Source organism: Rutilus rutilus, assembly GCF_951802725.1.
Source record: "Rutilus rutilus genome assembly, chromosome: 18".
Classification (NCBI taxonomy): Eukaryota; Metazoa; Chordata; class Actinopteri; order Cypriniformes; family Leuciscidae; genus Rutilus; species Rutilus rutilus.
The window spans coordinates 3,542,620-3,564,618 of NC_140231.1; the positions used below are offsets into that span (position 1 = coordinate 3,542,620).

Consider the following 21,999-nt stretch of genomic DNA (forward strand, 5'->3'; position numbering starts at 1 on the left):
GCATATTTTTACTGGCTTTTTCTTTATTCTTTCCTGTCTTTCATGTTATCACTATATTTCGAATATAGGCAAAGTTACTATTGATGTAGCCTATGTCTAACCCTTCCTTCATTGTAGAGTGAAATGTTTTTAAACAAGCTTTTAAATTTGTTCATTGAATGTTTAATGGCCTCATTTAAACACTGTATTCTATATTTCTTCCTTCATATAATCCAAACAGTGATGTTGCTTGTGATGATAAATAGCAATGGAATGAAATCATAATGCTTTCAATCCACGAGAAGATATAGTTTTCTCAACTTTTACCTTTGTGTCTGTAACTCAATTTTTATTTTTATGTTTATGTTTCTTTTTTTGGCCCTTTAAAGGGATAGGTCACCCAAAAATGAAAAATTCTGTCATCATTTATGGAAACAACAACAACAACAACAACAACAACAACAAAACTATGGAAGACAGTGGGGTGAACTATTGATAGTAATACTTAATATAATCACATATTAAGTGTGATCGGCTCTCCTCCAGGTCAATAGGCGGCGCTGATGCGACGTGACACAGATAACCGGAAGTGTGACGTCATCAGACCGACTATCAACATTAAAGTGCGTCGAGTCGCGTTTTAGAGCGACTCGTTTAATTTCATCATGCCTGAACGCGAATGTAAGTATTACATACCGTTTATTAAGTCTATATTGTGTGCGGATGAATAATCACATCATATATGTTCTTATCGTACGAAAATAAATACGCTGTTACATTCCATGAACATGCCTGTGCCGTTTGCATAACGCCAAGGAACTGCTAGTGATTCTGTGTAGATCTCAAAGATAATGTGTACGTTTGATAAGTTAAAGAATATGTGAGAGATATACAAGAAGATTGTCTGTGTGCAAATAAAACACGCATTGACACAAATACAGCAAAGCTCCTGCAGCCGAACCCTCACTGTTTACAACACTGTAGAGTCGAGGAACGTTAGAACGATTTGATTCACTCGCTTGCGATTCGATTCACTTCCGATTCCGATTCGATATCGATTCATTTGGATGTATATCAGATACAGTACATGTCAGTTTATCTCATAGATAGACAACACCTCTCATCTAATGCTGTAAACTACACAGGAAACCCTGTCAGTTGGTACATTACTTTGATATTAAAGGTTAAAACTAACAACTGATTTGTGTACAAACATTTAAAGGCAGTTTTTATATGAATGTGTTGATGTGTGTGTCTTTCAGCCGAGGTGTACTCCAATCCTCTGGCTCCTGATGGCCATGAGGTGGAAGATCATCGGTCAGCGCTACAGTAAGTGCTCTCCACCTGTCAATAATGTGCTGATGATCAGTGGACTCGTTTTCTGAAGTGTTAAATCTTTAGCTTTCCCTTTATATACACTACCGTTCAAAAGTTTGGGGTCAGTAAGATTTTTTAATGTTTTTAAAAGAAGTCTCTTCTGCTCACCAGGGCTGCATTTATTTAATAAAAAAAAAAAAAAACAATGAAAAAAAACAGTAAAATTGTGAAAAATTATGACAATTTAAAAAAAAAATGTTTTCTATTTTAATATATTTTAAACTGTAATTTATTCCTGTGATCAAAGCTGTATTTTCTTCAGCTGAATACTCCAGTCTTCAGTGTCACTAGATCCTTCAGAAATCATTTTAATACGATGATTTTATGCTCAAGAAACATTCAATATTATTTTCAATGTTGAAAACAGTTGTGTTTTCATAATTATTTGATGAATAGAAAGTTCAAAAGAACAGCATTTATTTAAAATAGAATATGTTCTAACATTATAAGTGTCTTTACTGTAACTTTTGATTAGTTTAACTCATCCTTGATGAATAAAAGTATTGATTTATTTTATTTTATTTCTTTCCCCCAAAAATAAAAAATAAATTCTTACTGACCCCAAACTTTTGACCGGTAGTGTTTAATGTTACAAAAGCTTTAGATTTCAGATAAATGCTGTTCTTTTGAACTTCCTATTCATCACAGCATCATGAAATAAAAATGTAAAAAACTGTTTTCAACACTGATAATAATCATAAATGTTTCTTGAGCATCAAATCATCATATTAGAGTGATTTCTGAAGGATCATGTGACACTGAAGACTGGAGTAATGATGCTGAAAATTCAGCTTTGATCACAGGAATAAATTACACTTTACTGTATATTCACATAGAAAACAGCTGTTTAAAATTGTAATAATATTTCACAATATTACTGTTTTTGTTTGTATTTTTAATCAAATAAATGCAGCCTTGGTGAGCAGAAGAGACTTCTTTTAAAAACATTAAAAATCTTACTGACCCCAAACTTTTGAACGGTAGTGCATTTCTAAATAACTTCAGGTGTTATTTCCTCTCGTGTGATTTAAATGAGTGAAGCGTCAGCAGTGACAGTATTCAAAGACAAGTGCAGGAGCAATCGCATTTACACCTGACATTAAAATGCATAGGATCTTGCTTCTCTAATTCTAAATGTAATAGCTTTTATTATTATGGTATTATTTTGTAGCAGAAAATCCACAAAATCGATGTTCTTGACGATTCAGTGACGTTACTATCTTCATTCTCAAGTCGAGTCTGATCTGTCCTTGTGTCCCAATGAAATTTGTTTGTGACCCTCAGATCCAAGCTGACCAATGATGACTTCAGGAAGCTTCTGATGACCCCGAGATCGACCCCGTCCTCCGCTCCGCCCTCCAAAACACGACAACATGAGTACTTTGCTTTTGAACACACTTGTTTAAGATCTTTCTGTGGTCACGTGTGCACTGCATGTCTCTATGATAACTTTTTGTCGCGATGATTTTCCCAGGATGCCACGGGAATATAACGAGGACGAGGATCCTGCGGCTCGCAGACGTAAGAAGAAAAGGTGAGTTGAGGAACAGCGAGTGAATCCTCCTACATTACTACTGCTTTAATATCTAATCCTGCTGTTGCTTTTGTCTCTTCTGCACACTCTCCTACGTTTCGCTCTGCATCAATTACCATTTTATCAAATAAAACCGTTGCCCCTGTATGAGTATGTCTTTTAGACTATATTTATATCATGATAATAGTGAATCACACAAAGAGTGCCGTTTTTTCAGATAGCAGCACAATTGCAAATGTGAAACTGATTTTATACAATAAACAATTAGGTGACTTATATTAGACACAATATTGCCTGTTTCTCTCCATTTCACCAACAAAGCCACGGCAAAACTGTTCTGTACATCTGAGCAACACACAGCGGTGTTTCATTACTGAATAACTCAGTCCATTTGAACAGGGCTGCACAATATATCGAAATATCGCAAATGTAAACATCGCGATATGCATATCGCAACGGCTTGCAATAACGGGTCATGAACAAAAGACGAAGAGAAAATCACTCGCAATAATTTTTGTAGCTTTAATAAGAGTCAGTGTATATTTAATTCATACAGTGAAAACTAAGCAGTGTTTTATTTTTACATTTGATTATTCAGTGTCTGCTGTTAAATAACCCTAATGTAGGATAACCTGAACCCCTGAACCCTGTGGTTTACACTGATGTTAAAATAACACTTCTTACACTACAGTAAAACACTGATGCTCACTGTCAGAAGCTGTAGGGATGTTTTCTTGTCACTAAAAGAAAGTGAAACACTTATGTAGGTTATATAATTTTAAATATATTTTAAAGCTAATTTAAGTTTATTTTACACGCTTTAAGCATTATCGTATCGCATTATTTAATGAGTTATCGCATATCACACTTTTCTTCAATATCGTGCAGCCCTAATTTGACTCGCTCATTAACAGTGACTTGCTGCCACCTACTGGTGGTTTCAGTTTCATATTTAAAGTATCTTTTCAATTTTAAAATCATTTCATATATCGTCAAAGTTTTATTTGTAAAGCATTATTTCTGCATGTGTAGCTGCAGGTTAAGTGCATTCATGTCCCTCTGAGCTGCATTAAACAGTCTGAGTAAATGCATCTAAATGCTACTTCAGATGCAGCGTCTGTGTTTCCTCGGCACTGCAAAGAGCAATTTAGTTGATACTGATTTCATTTGACTGGTAACAGCCCTGTAGTGTCATCTTATTCTAATTAAATTTGATTAAATGTAGCAATTTGACGTAATAAATTATGCTTAGGCTACATTTAATTAGGGAAGAAAAAATTGCCCTAATAAAGGTAAAAATACAGATAAAAGTTAAAAATCATTTTTTAATTGATTGGAAAATTTATTTTCTGTCACTGCTGTGAACTAACCACCGCACTGAATATAAAGAATATCCAAAACATTAGTAATCAATCCTAAACCTGCCAATGTATCAACACAGTAAACACACAGCAAAATATCGTCTAATTATCGTTATTGACCAAATCCCAGAAATTATCGAGATGATGATGATGTTGTTGTTTTTTTGATGAGATGTTTTTAATTTCTTTGACATAGTGTGAAAACTGCGGTTACTTTAAGATCCACACTAAAACCCCTCAATAAATACACATCATTTTATCTCATAAATAGTGTTTTTATAATGGTGTTTTTTTTAGCTATTACTTGCATGCAACATATAATACAGTATTTATACAGTAATCACCTCCTGTGCTAGCGAATGTAAAGTTCATGTATGAACACACCAGACAGAATTAGATTTTTTTCAGAAGTGAATTTTTAAATAGTTCCTATTTCCCCCCCCCCCCATTAATTATTGCTTAAATGAAGTACTAAAATGCATGTAACGTGTCTTGTAAAAATTCAGTAGTGTTTTGAGATGATTTTTCTCTGTTCTTCCGCTTCACGCTTCTGTTTGAAGTTACTACGCTAAACTGCGGCAGCAGGAGATGGAGAGAGAGCGCGAGCTGGCGGAGAAGTACCGCGATCGTGCTCGAGAGCGACGTGATGGCGTTAATAAAGACTACGAGGAGACGGAGCTCATCAGCACCACTGCCAACTATCGAGCCGTGGGACCCACCGCAGAGGCGTGAGTTTCCTGACATTTGTGCCTTTCATTTTTTACTGCATGTTACAGTAATCAGAATTATTTTTCTCTAGCTGTATTTTGTTATATGACCATCTTCTGAAGATGTGTAGGCACCTGTTGTTTCTGTTTATTTTCATATTAGAACCCCTGTCCTAGTTGTAGGGGCTTTTTTTGACTATTTTGTACCAACTTTGCATGTAGGTTGTAGTGCATTTGTCAATAATCATTAGGGATGCGGCGATACCGATAATGCTTTATATTTGAAAGCCGATTATCGGTGTATTGGCCGATAAATATATATATATTTTTTTTATTAATTTTTGAGAGCCTGATTACAAAAACAAAAGTCTCACCATTAAAATCCATGTCCCAAGCACACAATTATAATGATGTTCTCATTTAATTGCTTATTTGACAGACTTGCGCTGAACCATATTTTCCTTTTTTGAAGTGATTCCAATCATATTTCAAGCAATTCAAAACCATCATGTTGAACAGTGTGTATCTGAAGTGTCTCAGCTGAAGGGAATAATACAGTATTTATCAGCTTTAAGATATCAGCCATATTTTCTAGAGGTTGACCGATTCATCGGTTTTGCCGATGTATCGGTACCGATAGTTGATTGGTGAAACTAAAAATGATTGCATAATGCATAAAGTTCATGAAAGCTAGCTAATACATCCTTGTTAACAAATGGGACTTGCGAAGTGTTACCTCTGAAATCTACATGGGCTGTGTTTCTAGGTTATAGCTAAAGAAACACACATTTGACCTGTAACATTTTAATGTTTACATTTTAGTTAGAACTTCTCATTTTAATATATTCATATTTATATATGTATTTCATTTCGCACATTTCAGTTCAGCACTGTTTTACTTGGAGTGTTATGTTTGTTTTTAATCCCAATATCCATAAAAAAATATATATATCGGTTATCGGCATGTACGGTCAAACCTAAATATCGGTATCGGTAAAATCCACTATCGGTCGACCTCTAATATTTTCTTATTTGTCCGATAACGATAAGATTAAACCGGAACATATATCAGCCAATACCGATATGGTGGCCGATATATTGTGCATCCCTAATAATCATCATTTTGAAGTTTGTATATCACATGGCTGCCAGAGACTAAAAAAAATGCTGTCCGTTCCCTAAAGTAACAAGATCTTTTGAAATTTGGTCAATGTTTGTAGACGATTGCTTGAAATCCACTTGCTGTTTTTAGATGTCATCCAGCGGTCCGTCCAAAGGCTGTGATCTGCCCCGAGAATCACCTGGATATTGCTGATTTATTTAATATTTCTATAATTCGTTTCGCATCATTTGTTTTCTTCTACGTCTTTCTACAGATTTGTGCCTGTGCAAATGAAGTAATTTATTCGTTCATTTTCATTTGCATTACTCCCAAAATCGCTGAACATGGTGACACTGTTTTGTCTAGCAGCTGTGAACAAAAATACCAAGAGTTTAAAGGGATACTCCACTTTTTTTGGAAATAGGCTCATTTTACAACTCTCCCAGAGTTAAACAGTTGAGTTTTACCGTTTTCAAATCCATTCAGCCGAACTCCGGGTCTGGCGGTACCACTTTTAGCATAGCTTAGCATAGACCATTGAATCGGACAAGACCATTAGCATCTCTCTCAAAAAAATGACCAAAGAGTTTCGATATTTTTCCTATTTAAAACTTGACTCTTCTGTAGTTACATCGTGTACTGAGACGGACGGAAAATGAAAAGTTGCGATTTTCTAGGCTGATATGGCTAGGAACTATACTCTCATTCCTGCGTAATAATCAAGAAACTTTGCTGCCGTACCATGGGTCCAGCAGGCGTAATGATATGACGCTGGGGACTATTTTCAGGCACTGTGTCATAGGGCTGAACGATATTCTGTTTTAACATCGACATCGCGATGTGCGAATGAGCGATAGTCACATCGCCGGAACATGCGATGTGAAGGGTAACGTTAGTAGCACACAGTAAACACGAGATTGTTGTATGGCTTTTTGCTGGGGTGACATACGCGTTCCGCGTGCCTGCACAGTGATTGGTTCGCTGTGCCGCAGCTCACCGCTCACAGCCAACATTCACTGGCAATCCTATAGCTAAAAATGCGCTACGAAGAGGATCCGCTGCAAAAAAGTCAAAATTCAGTCAGCTATTTGGGACTAGCCTATTTCGTCTACAAAAAGGAGGATGTTGACCAAAAAGAGGTAGGCTACTTTGCTGGAGTGTTATAAAGTTGTGGATGTTTTGTTTTTTTTAAAGTCGTTTATTTTTCGTGTTCGCATTTATGAGGAAAAAACAATGTTATTAAGGACGCGACCGTTATGAAAGCGGCAGTAGGCTAAAAGACTGCTTCAAAACTTTCACAGATACCTCAAACAGAAAGCACAAAGCCTTTCTTTAAAACGAATTTCGTTTCGTATTAATTGTATCTTAATTTTAATCAGTATTTCATTATCCAATTTCCTGGATTTAATAAATAAATATTAAATAGCAGCCAGCGCCTGAACTGGAGATTATAAGCTATCATCCATGAACCGCAACTCAGCATAAAAGGTAGCCTACTCGCCTCACACACCTAATAATAATAATAATAATAATAATAAAATAGAAATCTCTACTTTTAAACAGAACCATTAAAAAAATAATAATAATAGACTAATCTGTATGAAAAGTGCATTTCTCCCGATCACTGCTGCGAAGATCGTGAGTCAGTATTGTCAACTTAATCTTAACAGAAAACACTTGTTTATTAATAAACAATTAAAATGTCACATCGCAATATTTTACATATTATTAATCATTACTTTTGCTGGTTATAGGTGCCGTTTACATGAACGCGTCACTGAATCAGCACAGAAAACATAATTTTTCGGGTCCTAGAACCTGAAGAACGTTCACCGAATTCTGAGAGAAATATGTTTCTGGAATAAAATATTAAGTGGCCTTTTTTTTACTTGTAATGAAGCTTGCTTATTAGTGAAATTATTAATAACATGGAATGGTAATTATTGACTTTAGCCTGGATTGATGGCTCGCAATATCGCGATATATATCGTTGGGAAAAAAAATACCGCAATGTATTTTTTTTCCAATATCGTGCAGCCCTGTGTGTCATATCATTACGCCTGCTGGACCCATGGTACGGCAGCAAAGTTTCTTGATTATTACGATTGAATACTTATTATAGGACTGATTATTGCCTTGGAATTATCAGTAAAAAGTGCTTTGTCATTGGTTTGTATTTGAATGTGCATTTTTGTTTGTCTTTTTCCTGCACTGTTGTCGAACAGGGACAAATCGGCCGCAGAGAAAAGGCGTCAGCTGATCCAGGAGTCCAAGTTCTTGGGTGGTGATATGGAGCACACTCACTTGGTGAAGGGTTTGGATTTCGCCCTGCTACAGAAGGTACATCCACGTAACCATTGTTTGACAATCAAACCACTGCCGCATATATGCTTGTGTTTATTGTACTGTTTTAATTTCAGGTCCGAGCTGAGATCACTAGTAAGGAGCGGGAAGAGGAGGACATGATTGAGAAAGTGCAGAAGGAAGTCAAGTATGTTTCTTAAGTTCTTATTTGTTCACTGAAAGGGTTAGTTCACCCAAAAATGAACATTTTGTCAGAAATTATTCACCCTCATGTCGTTCCAACCCCGTAAGACTTTCGTTCATCTTCGGAAGGACTGTAAAAGTATTCTCGTCGCTTGATAAACTTAAGGTTGAGCCTCTGTAGTCACTTGGAGTATTTTAACGAATGTCTTTACTAACTTTTCTGGGCCGGCAGAATGAAATTACCTTGCAGACTATGAAGGAGTGAGACAGCTCTCAGATTTCATCAAACATATTTTTATTTGTGTTCCGAAGATGAACGAAAGTCTTACGGGGTTGGAACAACATGAGGGAGAGTAATTACTGACAGAGTTTTCATTTTTGGGTGAACTAACCCTTTAACCCAGTTGTGAGTCTCTTTTGACATGTTTGTGTTTGACAGGAGAGATGAAGATCCAGAGCAGAAGATTGAGTTCAAGACTCGCCTGGGTGAGTTCAGTCTGTTTAATCTCATTAAGGGGCTTTCGCACTGGAGGAACATTTTCATATTTCCTACAACTATTGGTGGAAGCAGGAACCGCAGGAACTGAGAAGGATTTTAGTCCTAGGAAAGCCTTTTAGGGGAACTAATGGCTCGTTTCCACTGAGTGGTACAGTACAGTACGATTCAGGACGCTAAACCCTGATCTGACTTGCGTTTCCACCGCCAACAGTACCCTTTCTTGATAGGTGTTGGTGTAGCCTCTGCCAGAAAGAAGCGATCAACGTCATTTTCGTGCGAAGAAGAAAGCAACATAGTAAACAACAATGGATGACATACAGCAGATCTTGTTCTTGCTTCTCTGTTTGTCACAAGAAGACAAGCGCCTACATTAGGCGTTTCTCAATACCAAGTACGCAAAGTTTGGACTTGCCAAGTCCGACTCAGGAGAATGAGTCCAGAGAACGGTAATTCTGCAAATGGAACAGCGCGTTCTTGAAAGCGTCACTCCGCTCGCTCTGCTACTCCGGTTATCTCTGTATATGTACATTTTAGGCAACAATAAAACGAAATATGTTATAAAACACCACACTGCCTCTTTACGTTTTCATTTAAAGATATCTTAAACATTATAGCCACGCAAATGTGGTTCAGGCGACACGTATTGATTATATTCACTGCATGTATAACGTTAGCCTATTTATAACAAAACGAAATATAAAACACAACCCTGCCTCATTTCGTTTCAATTTTAAAATATTAAACTTATTAATATGGTTCAGGCAATATGTGCATTTGTACTCTGATCAGCTTCACTGTAATACAATTAAAAATGACAAAACTGAACCCTGTCTCTTTTTGTTAAATTTCAGTTTTATCAATAATAGCCATTATAAAAGTATAAGTAAAAAGTACAAGAAGCTATACAATAAGAAATAAAGCAAACAATTCAGTCAAACATACAAAGTCAGCGCTCTAGTCTAACCTTACAACGGTAAAGTTAAATAGCCTAAATATAAAGTTATGAAATTTCACTTAGCCCTCAGTTTGGCCAGGGAACAAATGATAGATTCACAAGCCCAAAGATCGCCCGTTAGACATACACAAGACGAATTATATCTCGTTTAACCACTACAAAGACGTCAGAGTCAGCGGCAAACGTCGAAAGGCTGTTTCAGGCGGGGTACATTAGCGCCGAGCGCCCGGTGATCGCCTGGATCTCACAACCTGGATCAAGTTTTCATAAATCTTTATAAATAAACCACAGATTTGAGCTTTAAACACCTACATTCTCGCCTGAAAAACTCTTTCAACTGTATATTAAAAAAATGGCGCCTCTTATGTTGTCATTCCCCTTGTAGCCCGCGCAAGTGACGATTCTCTGTCAACCAATCAACATTCTGCAGTGAGTGTAGCTCCACCCTTTAGTACCACTTTTTCGGTACCCTTCCGTTGGGGTACCTAGCACAGTGGTACGATACGGTTCGGTGTTTTGGTACCATTCACATCTTTTGACAGTGGAAAAATAAATAATTGCGTACTGTACTGTACTGTACTGTACCGTACCGTACCGTACCGCTCAGTGGAAATGAGCCGGAAATGAGCCATACACTAATGAACACGGAGAATGCGAGCGCTGCCGTTCTCAGCGCCGTCAAAATAAGTCATAACAACAAGCGTGTCTTACGTCACTTCAGAGTTCCTGCTGGCGGTGCGAACGCAACCAGGAAACCGTTCCTATGGGAACCATTAGTTCTCGGGGAATCATCCTGGTGGCTCGTTCCTAGAACTATCAGGTGCGAAAGCCCCTATAGTATCATTATTTCTGTGATACAATAGTTCATATTATCACAGAAGTACTGGGATAAAAGTTTAAAGTTCAAATAGGTGTTTGGTGTTTTAAGCCCCCAACGGCGCCTTCCAGGCAGCGAGGGGATGGGTAGGTTTAAGGTTGAGGGTAGGGTTAGCTGCCTCTCTAAGGAGCCATTGGGGGCTTAAAACACCATCGAGCGTTCAAATATAAACACTGATGTGTGATGGTAGTGATCAAAATAGAGCAAATCAGCTTTTGATAGAAACTGGGTGCTTAAAATAAAGCATTTATCGATTACATTGTTTTGCTACTAGGTGGCGACAAGTGATTGACGAATATAAATAACGAATCGCAATTCTTAAAAATCACAATGCCAAGTATCGTGATAGTATCGAATCAGGCGATGGGTGTATCGTCCCAGCCCTAAGAACTACCCAGTGCAAAAGCCCCTAATGTCTCTGGACAGCAATAAGACTGAACTACATGTGTGTTGTGTGTATTGTTCTGCTCTTTAGGACGAAACATCTATCGTATCCTGTTCAAGGGTCGTCCGATTGAGCGTAATGAGCTTTTCCTGCCGGGCCGAATGGCGTATGTGGTGGACCTGGAAGACGAGTACGCAGACACAGACATCCCAACCACACTCATCCGCAGCAAAGCCGACTGCCCCACCATGGAGGTACAGACCCCAAACACAACATTACAAACCTTGACATTGCTTAAGGACGCAGATGCTAACATGTTTTACTCTCACTTGACGTGCTTTCAAATGCTGGAAATTGTTCGATTGTTCGAGTCACTACTGCTATTGCTCATGCTGAAGTATATATGGCGAACAACTGATCCAGCACTGTTCAATTCACGTGATTTATTGAGCAGAGGTGTGCTATTACTTTTCAACAGGATCAGACTTAAAGTCCCACTGTAGTCAATAATTGTATCACTTAAAACTCATCTTTGATCACCAAAATTATGTATTTAAAAGTTTTTTCCTTGGAAAAAAATTCTTCATGCCTTCAAATATCTTGAATGTAACTCGACACCCTTGCCTCATTTAGTATGCGCGGTTCTATGAATATGCAAATGAGCCCCGCCTCCACTCACTCACTCAGCTCAGAGATCCACTGGTTGACGATCACACGTTGATCTGATTGGTTACAAGGTCGTTTGTGACGTCAGAAACACCAGCGATTTCAAAGCGTGTTTTTGAGACTGCAGTTTTAAGGAGGAAATACTCAGCAATGGTGTCGACTTATGAATGTACACATGGTTTGAGCGCTATAGCAATAGCTATCAGAGCGCTATAGCAATGGGCTAAAGACACTCAGAACGTGGGCACTCACGCTTTCTTCAGCTCATTTTTAATGCCTAATGCTGTTTTTGTTCCTCAGGCTCAGACGACACTCACCACCAATGACATAGTCATCAGCAAACTGACACAGATCCTGTCGTACCTGAGGCAAGGCACACGCAACAAGAAAATCAAGAAGAAGGACAAAGGTAGAGCTGAATGTTCACTAGAGATCAGCCCTTGACATCACTGATAAAAGTACAGAGAGATTGATTACGACGGTCAGAAGAGAGGAAGCCATCACGCCTTTAGCCGTTGTGTTAGAAACTCTGCGGCAGTGTTAAATTGGCATTTTAAAAACAAGAATGCAGTACTGTGCAGAAGTCTTAGGTATTTAGTATTTTCACCCCCAAAAAATGGTTTTAAGTCAGTAATTTAGATCTTTTGCTGTAGTGTGTCAGTGGGAAATATCAGTTTACATTTCCAAACATTCATTTAGCCATTAATTGTAATAATCCAGTGAGTCTGACAACAGCCGGTTAACTGTTACATTAATGTTACACAAACTGTAAACCACACTAGAGCAAACGATATAAATAACTGGCCACTTTAACCACTTTTTGGGGGCGAAAATACTAATGTGCCTAAGTCTGTTGCACAGTACTGTATATAAACAAAAACTCTGCCAGATTTATGATATTAATAAGTCTTCAGCTCGTCTGCAGTCTTCAGGTTTCTTATAGCTCAGAGCAAAACAGAGAAAGTCAGCACAGTGTTAACCAAATTCGCTCTTATCATTTTGGAAATTGGCAAAGTGCAAAGAAGAAAAGTCAATTTTAATAAGTTTTACTAGTCGATTTGTCATACACCCGTGTAGTGCTTGTGTATGTGTGACAGCTGAGTGTTTTCTGTTTTCAGGGCGTCTGGATGAGAAGAAAGCACCAGAGGCTGACTTGAGGTGAGTTCACATGCAGTCAAAGTGTTTTACGTTTATGATCCGATCTTTAGCTTCTTAACCACACGTGTGTGTGTGTGTGTGTGTGTGTGTCCACGCAGCATCTTTGATGACATCGGTGACTACATACCCTCCACCTCCAAGAGCATCAGAGACAAAGAGAAAGAGCGCTACCGTGAGAGGGAGAGGGAGAAAGACCGAGAGCGCGAGAGGGAGAGGGAGAGAGAGAGGGAGCGAGAGCGAGAGAGAGATCGGGACGAGGAGAAAAGACGACACAGTTACTTTGAGAAGCCTCGAGCTGATGAGGAGGTCAGCTGATCGTTGTTGTTTAACCCTCTGGTGCTCTTCGCGTGTCGGGCAAAAATGAAAGTTTTTTTTTTAATGAAATTAATGTACTATATTTTAGTTTGATAGTGTTTTTTATTTAATATTTTGTATGGTAGGGGATTTTATTATACTAAATTATATTTATGCTGTATTTATAATCCATTAATTCTCTTTTTGAGCATAGACCTGAAAATTACATTTCCAACTTAAACTGTGGTAAATGTTGCTTTATGCTTTAATGCTTTAGTGCAACAGACTGAAGTTTGATCTCTTTTCAAAGACGACACTTGGCAGATTATTGCTGAAGTGAAAAGTTTTTAAAAAGTAAACTTTAAAAAAAGTAACAGAATTTGACGTGTGTTATGAAAAATGCACAAAAATACTATTTAAAATTTTATATGAAATATATATTTTCAAAATCATGTTTTACTCTAAAACTGCAAGAAAAATCAAAGCCATAAATCTAAACAAGTTGTTCCAAATTTGAGTTTGATATCTCAAAAAATGTGCTTTCAGTGAGAGTGTGTTTGGCTGCAGTACCAAACGCTTCCACTAGAGGAAATTCGTCTCCCATTCATTTCCAATGCGCTCATTTTTGACCACGAGGAGCAAATGTCACTGTTTTTACAGGACCATTTAACCTATCTGAATCATGTCCATGATTTTTTTTCTGTGTTCACACAGCAAGTGCCAAAACATTTACCAAGTTTCGTACCATTCTGTATCCAATGAAGTAAAAAACTTGTAAAAAAAAACGTTTTTTTTTATTTTTATTTTCAAAGATTGAAGAGTACCAGAGAAAATGATTCTCATTGCTTTAGCATATTTGTGCAGAACTTATGGATATCACTATCATAAGTAAGCAATCTCTGTAATAATTGTCTAATATTTCTGTCCTTTCAGCCCATAGACATCGATAAAGGTGAGTATTCACAATCTTACCCATTAGTTTCCTCATAAAAATGGTTCACTGAAAAATTAGCACATTTAAAAAAAAACACACACATTTGAATGCTAAAGTCCAGGCCTGTTGAGTTCTTCAATGCTGTAGTTGTGATGTTGTCTTGCAGGTCCAAGCTCTGTGAAGGACCAGATCAAGTTAATCAATGAGAAGTTTGCTGGAGTTGGTCCGGAAGCATATCCTTCACGAGTCAATTCACTGTTGCTCTTTGTGTATAGAGCGATACCATCAAGTTGTGTCCCAAACGATGAAACGGCTACTTGACATCCGGTCGGATGTTTCATAAAGAATAGGACTCCTTATGGATATAACTCTGTACGGTACCTTACGTTAACCTTCACATGGCCATTATTAAGAAATTCTCCCGTTGCATCAAAAGCTTCAAAATCACGACACCCAAAACAGACCTAAATAGTATTCGAAAATAGAATTAGTGTGTCCCGAATATAGAATTAGTGTGTCCCGAATCACAGTGTGTTGAAGAGAGTGTTACAAAGATACCCGGATGGTCCACTTTTTCCGGTTAGAGTCCGAAGTGCAGATCCGTGCTCAATCTAACGGCTAATATTACCCACAACCCATTGAGTGTTGGACGAGGATTCGATCAGAACTACAAACATTAATAAAAAGTGTTAAAATACTACAAAAATGGCGGATTGAGGGATTAATAATCAGTATCTAAGATATTTATTCAATGTTATCCACATTATATTTCATCTGACTACGTCTAGTCATTAACTTTTAAATGCATTTAATGCAAACGCGACATTAACGTGCGACATTTCTCTCCGAAACGGTAGGAAATTAAATTAGGTTGAATGTGGAGGATTTTAACTGTGACGAGATGATTGACAGATCAATTTAAGCGGTGACAGGATGCACATAATAATGACAAAGAAGTATGCATTAAAGCTCGCCAACTCTTCTGCTGCACATACTTTTAGGGCGTAGTATAAGTAGGCCAATTGGGACTTAGCGTTGGTCATTGTAGCCAATCACTGACATTTGCATGAAAGAGACCAATCAGATTCAGGTTCTGCACTTATACAGCACTTAATGTTCTTGTTATAAGCAATAATGTGCAGAAATTATTTAATATACTACATTTTATGTAAGGGCTAATTGGTCTCTAAGACAGCCCAGCGATTGGCTGGATAATAAATAATAAGATATGTGTTTTCAGTAATTGGTTTCATTAGAAACATTACATAAAGGTTAATGAAGATGCATTTTTCCAGTTATGCTTAGATCTATAAAAAGTTTCAATATCCTTATTTATTATCATGGTTTGTGCGCAGACATGAATATCGTATATAATTTATTCATTCGTGTGTATGATTTTTAAAGTGTTGTCGAGTAACACGATGCCTCGCGCTGCAGTGCTGAGTTTGTAGTTTGCTTCTTTAACTGTGAGCACTGGAGGCAGACGTGAAGAGAAGAAGCATCTGGGAGATTTCTTCGGGATGTCGAACAGTTACGCCGAATGCTATCCTGCCACGTGAGTTCCTGCCTTCATCTCTTCTCTCGTGAACACTGACAGGAGGAGTTCACTTCAGGATTATTATTTCCTGATCATTTACGTCATCTGAGATGTTCATGTCTGTCTTTCTTCAGTGGAAAAGAAATGAAGGTTTTTGAGGAAAAGATTCCAGGATTGTTCTCCATATAGTGACTTCAATGGGGTCCAAATGTGAGTTTCAGTGCAGCTTCAAAGTCTCGACACGATCCCAGCCGAGGAATAAGAGTCTTGTCTAGACAAACCAGCGGACATTTAAAAAAAAATAAAAAAAGAAGCATTTATATACTTTTTAACCACATATGCTCGCTCGTCTAGCACTAGCTCTGCATTACGTAATGAGGTTGAAAGGTCACGCGTGGAAGTCAAAAGCTATTTACAAAACAATTTATTCATAAATAAAAGGTAAACAAAGATGTCGGACGATTTTGAAGTTGGAGGAGAAAATAAGATGGAGTTTTTCACCCTACCCTACATTTCTGAACCGGAACATGCGTGACCTTTCAACGTGATTACGTAATGTGTGCAAGACGAGCATTTGTGGTTAAAACGTATATAAATGTTTATTTTTGTTATAAAATGTCCGCTGGTTTGTCTAGATATGACTCTTATTCCTCGGCTGGGATCGTGTCGAGACTTTGAAGCTGCACTGAAACTCACAGTTGGACCCAAGCGTGCCGCACAAGCCCTGAAAAGTGAAGCCAAAGCGCCTCGATCGCCCCCCGGTGACTGGTCCTAGTATAGGTCATAAGCCCCGCCTCCCCGTGTTATTCAACGGGACTTGAGACCGACTAAACAATTTAATTACACTTCAAATACCTTTTTTCCGAAGGTGGTTTCTGTCATTTACTGTAGCTTTTTTCACGCTGATGTAAATTCAAGTGTTTGTTTTTAAAATAAGTTTGTTTTTAGTTCAAAACGGTGGTGTGACGTCATGATTGACAGCTGTGATTGACAGGTTCTCTGAGCGAAGTAGTCACTGAAGCACCAACAGACTTTTTTTCGGGATCTTCGGAGGACTGAGGAGACTGGAGCTTTAAATTTAATCATTAATTATAGAAATTTAGATATTTCACACTGAGAGTGAGGGCGGGGCCTTGATTACGCGGCTTTACTTCCTGCTCACGACTGCGCAGGTCTGGTCCCGAGATCGCTACTGCGCAGACTCAAGCTTCAAGATGTCAGAGCCATATCGGGACACTGGCGGCTTCACTTCTCACCAATGGAAGAGAGCGAAGGGGTGACGTCCATATTTTTTTACAGTCTATGGTTGGACCCCATTGAAGTCACTATATGGAGAAAAATCCTGGAATGTTTTCCTCAAAAAAACCTTCATTTCTTTTCCACTGAAGAGAGACAGACATGAACATCTTAGATGACGTGGGGGAGAGTAAATGATCAGGAGATTATAACTCTGAAGTGATCTCCTCCTTCAGAGATGATGATGATGTTGATGCTGCTTTGTCTTGCAGGATGGATGACCTGGCTGTGGACAGCGATGAAGAAGTGGACTACAGCAAGATGGACCAGGCACGAATGAGTTTGATGAGTTGTACTGTGTCTGAGTGTCTCTGGTCAGGCGTGTTCACGAGTGTGTCTGTTTGCAGGGTAATAAGAAGGGTCCTCTGGGCCGCTGGGACTTCGACACTCAAGAGGAGTACAGCGACTACATGAACAACAAGGAGGCGCTGCCAAAGTAACACAGCCTCTGTTTTCTCAGTTCGGCCATGTGAGGTTGTGTGTTCACTCTAATGATGATGGTGTGTTTGCAGGGCTGCCTTCCAGTACGGCATCAAAATGTCCGAGGGCCGAAAGACTCGTCGCTTTAAAGAAACCAACGAGAAGGCCGAGTTAGACCGACAGTGGAAGAAAATCAGTGCTGTGAGTTTACCGGCTCTCATCTACAACGTTCTGTGTGATGTGTAAGCGCTGTGTAAGCGCTGAACCCCATATGGTGTGATGATGATGATGATGATGATCAATCCTGCTGCATGTTCACACTGTCTGTGTTTATTTCAGATCATTGAGAAGAGAAAGAAGATGGAGGCAGATGGGTGAGTGTTGTCGGTTTTTCTCTGCTCTTCTTTTTCTTTTCAGTCTAAAAACATCCTAAAACTGGATGTGAACAGCAAGAATATTGGAATTTTCAACATGTGGGCCACTCATATTTTAAATTAAATCAGATATGTATACATTTCTCTTCTCTTTTTCCTCCAAAATTTAGTCATGTTCCAATCCACCTATTTTTATGTGAATTTTGGGATATCGCATTAAAAAAAAATGTATGCGCTCAATTGAGGCCATTGAATTTTTTTTTTTTTTTTTCATCCGATAAGACGTGCACATAAACTATAACATTTGCAGAATAAATCCCTCGATGCGCAACAAAAACTTTGCCTCAGCTGAGGCTGTGATTGGATAACTGGAGTAACCAGCGGACCAATGGCGTTGCAGCATCTCTAATGTTGGTTTGGTGTTTCTGAAACGCCGGAGTCGAAGTGTATGATTAGAATGATTTGGTGTAATTCCCTCCAGAAGCGTCTCACACACACGAGTGTGTTCCCGAACACCAGCATCCGAACGCTGGAGAACATGACAGCGTTTACTGAGTTTCGTCTGACGCTCTGACACACACTTGTTTATGATGGAGGGAAAAAGAGCAACTTCCGTTTTTATTACTGATATTTTGAGTAATTTGCGTCAGGTGACGATTTTGTTCTCTTGAACACACGGGATGGAAACCTGATTCGCAAATGTTTTATGCCATAAATTCGCAACTTTGGATGGAAAGGGCAGATATAGCGACACTTAAAACAATGATTAGCAATGCAGCGATTGGCTGGAGGCCAGACAATCAAATGTAATGACATCATGTAAATATAGCTGCAAGCAACTAAAGGCACCAGGGTGGCGGTGCCACCGGCTTGGGCCCTCCATCGCTGCTCGCAGCTATATTTATTTGTATATTTGTGTGTGTGTGTGTGTGTGTGTGTATATATATATATATATATATATATATACATATATATATATATATATATATATATATATATATATATATATATATATATATATATATATATATATATATATATACATATATAATATATATATATGACAAGTAATATTCACTTAGTGTCTATATAATGTCACTTAGTACTTCATTCAATTCCAATATTGAAGGGAAAAATGATCCTTTTCACATGCGCAAAAATGTGTCACACAATAGCCCCTTTCACACAGAGATTCCGGAAAATACACGGACAAAGTGACCCAGGATTTGACCCGGGTTCATTTGATTTTGGTTCATTCACACTGCCAGTGATTTTCCGGAATCAGAGAGCGCGTTCACACACAACCCGTGTATGTCCCGGAAAGACACGTGACATCGATGTGACTTGTAATGTCTCAGCAGCGTCTTCAGTTTGCTTATGAGCTGCGAAACCACGCTTGTGCATTTATTTCTCTGATTCGATCATAAAATTGCGCATTTCGTACCGTTTCACAGCTGGCGAACGATCCCGGCTTCAGCGTCATCACTACAACACGGCATTATTACGGCTTTTGTTCACACAGCGCGCGTTCCGGGACTGAACACGGCAATGTTACTAGGTCCCCAACCCGGCATCGATCCCGGCATTAAACCCGGGTCATGTTTGCGTTCACACAGAAGGCGTTCCGGCAATTTGCCGGCAATTTCCCGGGTTCAATGCGCTGTGTGAAAGGGGCTAATGTGTCCCAGAGTCACAACCCTAACATATTTATATATAAATACAATAGGCCTACCTGATTTTGAACACAAGAGGGCAGCATAGCACTATGAATGACTTGATTTATTTATTTTTTGGACTAAACAACTATTCTGACTGTTTTTAAACTTAACTTAATTTAAACAATTCTTAAATTTAACAAAAAATTAAAAAAAGGGTTTAGTTCTGATATTTGTATAATTTTATATAGAAGTAAATGGTGTACAATTACATTTTTAGAAGATATGTTTCCTTTTTTGACATTCCTTTAAACCCTCGCCATAGCAAAACCGTTTGAGATATTTAATATCCGTTCACAATTTAGCATCTTTAATGTATTTTCATCATGTTGAAAAAGTTTGGTGTGAACAAAATAAACCACTTAGGAGGAGTAGCTAAAAACTTAGAGTATGAAATATCCAAAAAAATCTACATTCAAACCAAAATATCTGACTTCCTGTTGGTTGGAGCTAATGACTGTAAATTAGAAAGTTGTCCGGCTCGATGAGACCAATATACCTACTGATTTTTGTAACTGTGGGTAAAACTAACCCCCCCCCACTTTTGTCAAAAACATTTTGAAAGTGACACACTTCCTGCTACCAGTTGGTGGCGCTATAACTTTGACTCACAATAGTCACATCCATGTGATCGGCCTCTTACAACGAACACACTGCTGAAGTTTCATCAAGATCAGTTAATGTATGCAGAAGTTATACCACTTCGTGTGTCCCATTATTCGCCATAAATTCGTTTCCTCGTCAAAAATCTGTTCGCAAGAATTCATCCTCAATGTCTTGACTTCATTCACACCGAGTTTGGTGGCGATCGGAGGAGTATTTCACATTCCATTGTATGCGTTTTCCAAACAACGTATAATAACCGACTTCCTGTTGGGCTTTTGTAAAACTTAGAGCACGAAAGTTGTTCGGCCCGATGAGATCTATATGTGTACTGAGTTTCATATTATTACATGCAAGCGTGTTTGATTTATGGACCAAGTTTTCGGACCCCATTCCAGGGGGCGCTGTCGAGCCCCCCTGCCACGCCCGGGTACCAGCTTCAGCCCAGACCTGATGGCCGCAGGTTCTGACATGTGTGCAAAATTTCAAGAGTTTTTGAGCATGTTAAGGGCCCCAAAAGTGGCAAAAAGGCAAAAAAAAAAAATCCTTACGAAAACAAGAGGGCCTTCGCCCTTTCAGGGCTTGGGCCCTAATTAAAGGAAACAGTCAAGCAGGCAAAATGGCAAAAGTTTTAATAGATAAATCAAACGTGTAAATATTTGTCACACAATTCCCACTTATTTCCATTTTTCACAATTTCTAGTATTTGTACAGACTTTACACTTTTTCAAGAGTAGCCTAGTGTAATTAGAAATTATTTTAATTATACTCGTGAAGTGGATAAAGCTTCTTAAGGGTCAATGGCACATCACTCTGCATTATTTTTTTTTTGTTATCTACATCGATCAACGTTCAATCTAATGCACGATTCATACAAAACTGTGTAATGTAAGGCTCCAATAATTATGAGTTATTTGCTCCGAGTAAAACTGGGTTTTGAACCACATTTATTTAAAAAAAAAAAAGAAGAGCAGGTCTGATATGGGCTAATGCAAATGAAAAGAAATGAGATTTGAGCCGTCTAGTGTTTTTCCGTCTAGTCTAGTGTGATGTAGTCATGTTACGTGTTATCAGTGTGTGTGTGTTATTTTGCAGTGTATGCTCATGATTGTTTCCTCTTCTATCGTACAGGGTGGACGTAAAACGGCCCAAATATTAAAGCTTCAGGAGTGAAGAAATCTTTCCAGCCGCATGTATATGATGCACACGTGTAACAGTAAATTAATTGTCCATTTGTGCTGTTTTTTGTTTATTTTCATACAACCAAATACATTGGTAGAGAAAGGATGTTATCATATTTCTAATGTTTACTATTCATCCAGTGCTGTTTTGTCAAAGTTAAGGAAGAGTGTTTAAGAAATAGATGCAGTGTTAACTGTGATGCCAGAGCTTCTAGAAACTTATCCAATCTTATAAGACTTCAGTTTTATTCCCAACATTCACGTGGACAAGCCCGTTGTATATCTAAGGGTTCAGCTTTGCCCCTCTGGAAACAAACACACTGTTTAAATGCACTTTTTTTAGCGCATTTATTCACTTATACAAATGTATTGTCTAATTCTGAGCTACAATAAAGCATAATACACTGAGTCTCCCGTCCTGCTGTTGAACTCACTCCATCACGAGACTCGAGGAGAACCGGGGAGCTCTTCACAATGCGGTGATGATTTCTCCATCTGTGTCCATGTGATTCTGCACACAACGTCAGATCACACGGTCATTGACACATTGAGATGTAT

General features: G+C 38.3%; 2 protein-coding genes across 6 annotated transcripts in view; one reads left to right on the top strand and one right to left on the bottom strand.

Annotated features, from left to right (window-relative positions):
* Window positions 1–525: 525 nt before the first annotated feature.
* Window positions 526–21,850, top strand: ik (IK cytokine). The gene is made up of 20 exons (XM_084386889.1): window positions 526–660; window positions 1,242–1,308; window positions 2,641–2,733; window positions 2,831–2,890; window positions 4,812–4,979; window positions 8,286–8,400; window positions 8,481–8,551; window positions 8,987–9,033; window positions 11,354–11,517; window positions 12,230–12,338; window positions 13,048–13,087; window positions 13,186–13,393; window positions 14,315–14,333; window positions 14,482–14,547; window positions 15,789–15,870; window positions 17,361–17,418; window positions 17,496–17,584; window positions 17,661–17,769; window positions 17,908–17,942; window positions 21,392–21,850. Exons 1-20 carry the CDS (start codon window positions 645–647, stop codon window positions 21,417–21,419), a joined length of 1,644 nt encoding a protein of 547 aa, XP_084243015.1. The 5' UTR covers window positions 526–644; the 3' UTR covers window positions 21,420–21,850.
* The window catches only part of LOC311276888 (arf-GAP with Rho-GAP domain, ANK repeat and PH domain-containing protein 1), a 31,270-nt gene continuing 30,754 nt past the window's right edge, over window positions 21,484–21,999 (bottom strand). For 4 of the 5 annotated variants that reach the window (XM_084386884.1, XM_084386885.1, XM_084386886.1 and 1 more), the window contains one exon: window positions 21,484–21,952. In XM_084386884.1, coding sequence (XP_084243010.1) covers window positions 21,911–21,952 — 42 coding nt within the window. In that variant the 3' untranslated portion in view covers window positions 21,484–21,910. The remainder of the gene's footprint in view (window positions 21,953–21,999) is intronic. The other variant, XM_084386887.1, reaches the window with a different exon arrangement.